The sequence below is a fragment of the Silene latifolia genome, chromosome 11, assembly GCF_048544455.1.
Source record: "Silene latifolia isolate original U9 population chromosome 11, ASM4854445v1, whole genome shotgun sequence".
NCBI lineage: Eukaryota > Viridiplantae > Streptophyta > Magnoliopsida > Caryophyllales > Caryophyllaceae > Silene > Silene latifolia.
Window position 1 is genome coordinate 25,996,173 of NC_133536.1, and position 2,548 is coordinate 25,998,720.

Here is a 2,548-nt window from a genome sequence, read left to right on the forward strand (position 1 = left end):
AAAAGGGAAAGTACATCTTTATGGATGTCAAAAATGAAAATATATAGGATCTTAGAAAAGTGGTTGGAGAACATTTTTGAAAGCAGATCACTAAATTGACAAAAATGTAAAGTCATATATATAAGGATCATTCGGATTTTTCTTACTTTGCTAAGTATGAAACTTAAAAGTAAGAGTACCATGTATGATTCTTCTTTATCTTGTTGTATATACATATATTTTTTTTTGTGTATTGTGTATATAAGGTAGCAATTGTACATTAGGCTAGACTATCCTATTTTCAAATTACATGCGAAGTAAAGTAATAAAAATGTCTAAGATTTTATCCCATCTAGTTTTGGCATTCTTCATTTTGTCCTTTGCTGGAAAATTGGCTGGTAAGTGTTCACAGTATCCATGTTGCACACACACATATCAATATAAAATTTATTTTTACAATATTTCTTTACTTTATCCGTTTTTATATTCATTAATTATATTTTTTCTATATATTTAATAACCAGCATTAATTTTTTTTTGCTTACTTTAGACGCAAAATGTAGATATTGTGTAGCAAATCCAAAAGCCTCAGATAAGCTAATACAAGAAAAGCTTGATTTTTGTTGCGGTCAACTTCCTGATTCTTGTGATGCTATACGGCCGGGAGGACCATGTTACGTGCCAAATAATTTAAGGGCAGCAGCCTCTTATGTATTTAGCAATTGGTATGCAGGAGGATCTGATTGTGATTTTGACGGTGCTGAAATCTTGACTACAAAAAATCCAAGTAAGACTCATTATATTTTCATTTAATGATAAAAATTGTTGTTGTTGTAGTAGTAGTAGTAATACTAGTAATGATAATAATAATAATTATTATTATTAACAACAACAACAACAACAATCATTTTTGGACACATCCATGCATATGTTATTTTGATGGAACGTTTTTTCACTCACATGTTTTCACTTTACTAAATTAGGTAATATTTTGGGCTGAAATACTTTTTAACTTTTTTTTTTTGCAGGCCATGACAATTGCAAATTTGACTGTGGACCTTAATAAACAAGCATGCAGTAATGGAAATATTATGATTTTATACATGAAAAATATGTCCTAATAAAAATCTATATTCTAGTGTTTATTTCAAAAGTTAATTTTTATCATTATTAATAAGCATAAAATATATGTACCATCATGATTTTCCATTTTGCAAGATATGACAATGCTTATTTTTATCCAAAAAAAATTTATTTGCGAAAAGTGTGTGCTTAAAAGTTGAAAAGCAACATATTTCTAAAATTTATATTTTATTATATAACTAAAAGAAGACACACATAACAATAAACAAAAAAGTAGAAAAAAAAATGTTCAAATGACCTCATACGCTACAATTTCAATCATCGCTAACCATTAATTTAAACTTTTCATAAATATATTACTTTTCGGTTATATGTGAATTTTGAGTAAGACTTAATCATCATGATATGGATACACCAATTATGTAAAAACCCTAATTATCTGGGAGTTTTTACCAAGGCATTCTCGCAATTAGGACTATTACCATCTCGGTTGCCCGAGATGGTAAATATCAAAAGACAATTAATGAAAGGTACATTAAAACGTTATTACTTTAATATAACTAGACCGTCTTTAATTGTCTTACAAATTTCAAACAAAACTGAAAGATAAACTATTATAGCGGAAGTATTTCTTAAAGCAACATATCAACTAAGTCAACATAGTACTATTACAGCGGAAGTCTTTCTTAAAGCAAAATATCAACTAAGTCAACTACGTACTCGATGTTACTCAACCTCTTGCATCACGCCCCAAGTTCCAGCTTACCATCCATAGTCCCTTCACACAAACTAAACACCTGGAAGACTCACTGCTCCCTATTTGCCAGAAATATCAAATGGATCATTACAGAGTTGAAAATTGTTTGCCACATACAGAAACGCACATAGTCAACCAAAGGTTAAGTAAGGACTAAACAAAAACATAAGTAAGTAAAGACAGTAAAGACAGTAATGTCGGTACGGTAACAGAAATTCCATCCCAAGATACAACAATCACAAGTTTTGGTAGCATTCATAACCTTCAACAATCAACCATATACTCTAATCACATCCACTCCACCAACATCGTCTTAACGCTTCCTCTACTCCGAATGTGCATATCTCCTTATTAGTGAGTCTCCTAGGGAAGAGACTCTAAGGGGCGGCTATTGATCAACTGATGCCCCAAAGACTAGCTGTTTGCTCATATTGGTCCCTTCAATAAATAATACACAAGGACTAATAGTTCGCTCCCTTTAATCAATTTACTCACAAGGACTAGTAGTTCGCTCCCTTAATCAAATAATAATATCCCCCAATACTTAATTAACCACCAATGCCCATAATAAACTCAATACCATAGTCTCAATTCCATATTCATAATCACAATATCTCAATAACAACATATGCATTATCAACTAAAGATCATAAAACGCTAAAAATACACATACATAATTTATCATCAATTCACATATACAACAGTTGAGAAGGATAGTCCCTACCTTCT

The 2,548-nt window shown here is 30.8% G+C and overlaps 1 protein-coding gene across 1 annotated transcript; it reads left to right on the top strand.

The window, feature by feature from the left end:
- Positions 1-310: 310 nt before the first annotated feature.
- LOC141613134 (major pollen allergen Ole e 10-like) lies at positions 311-1,042 on the top strand. Its single transcript, XM_074431870.1, has 3 exons — positions 311-377; positions 530-766; positions 1,008-1,042. The coding sequence occupies exons 1-3, from the start codon at positions 311-313 to the stop codon at positions 1,040-1,042; spliced, it is 339 nt and encodes a 112-aa protein (XP_074287971.1).
- Positions 1,043-2,548: the final 1,506 nt, after the last annotated feature.

Coding starts and splice junctions, on each gene's coding strand:
- LOC141613134 (XM_074431870.1), top strand. CDS start 311: ATGTCTAAGATTTTATCCCATCTAGTTTTGGCATTCTTCATTTTGTCC. Junction 378..529: donor CTTTGCTGGAAAATTGGCTG/GTAAGTGTTCAC, acceptor TGCTTACTTTAG/ACGCAAAATGTAGATATTGT. Junction 767..1,007: donor CTTGACTACAAAAAATCCAA/GTAAGACTCATT, acceptor TTTTTTTTGCAG/GCCATGACAATTGCAAATTT.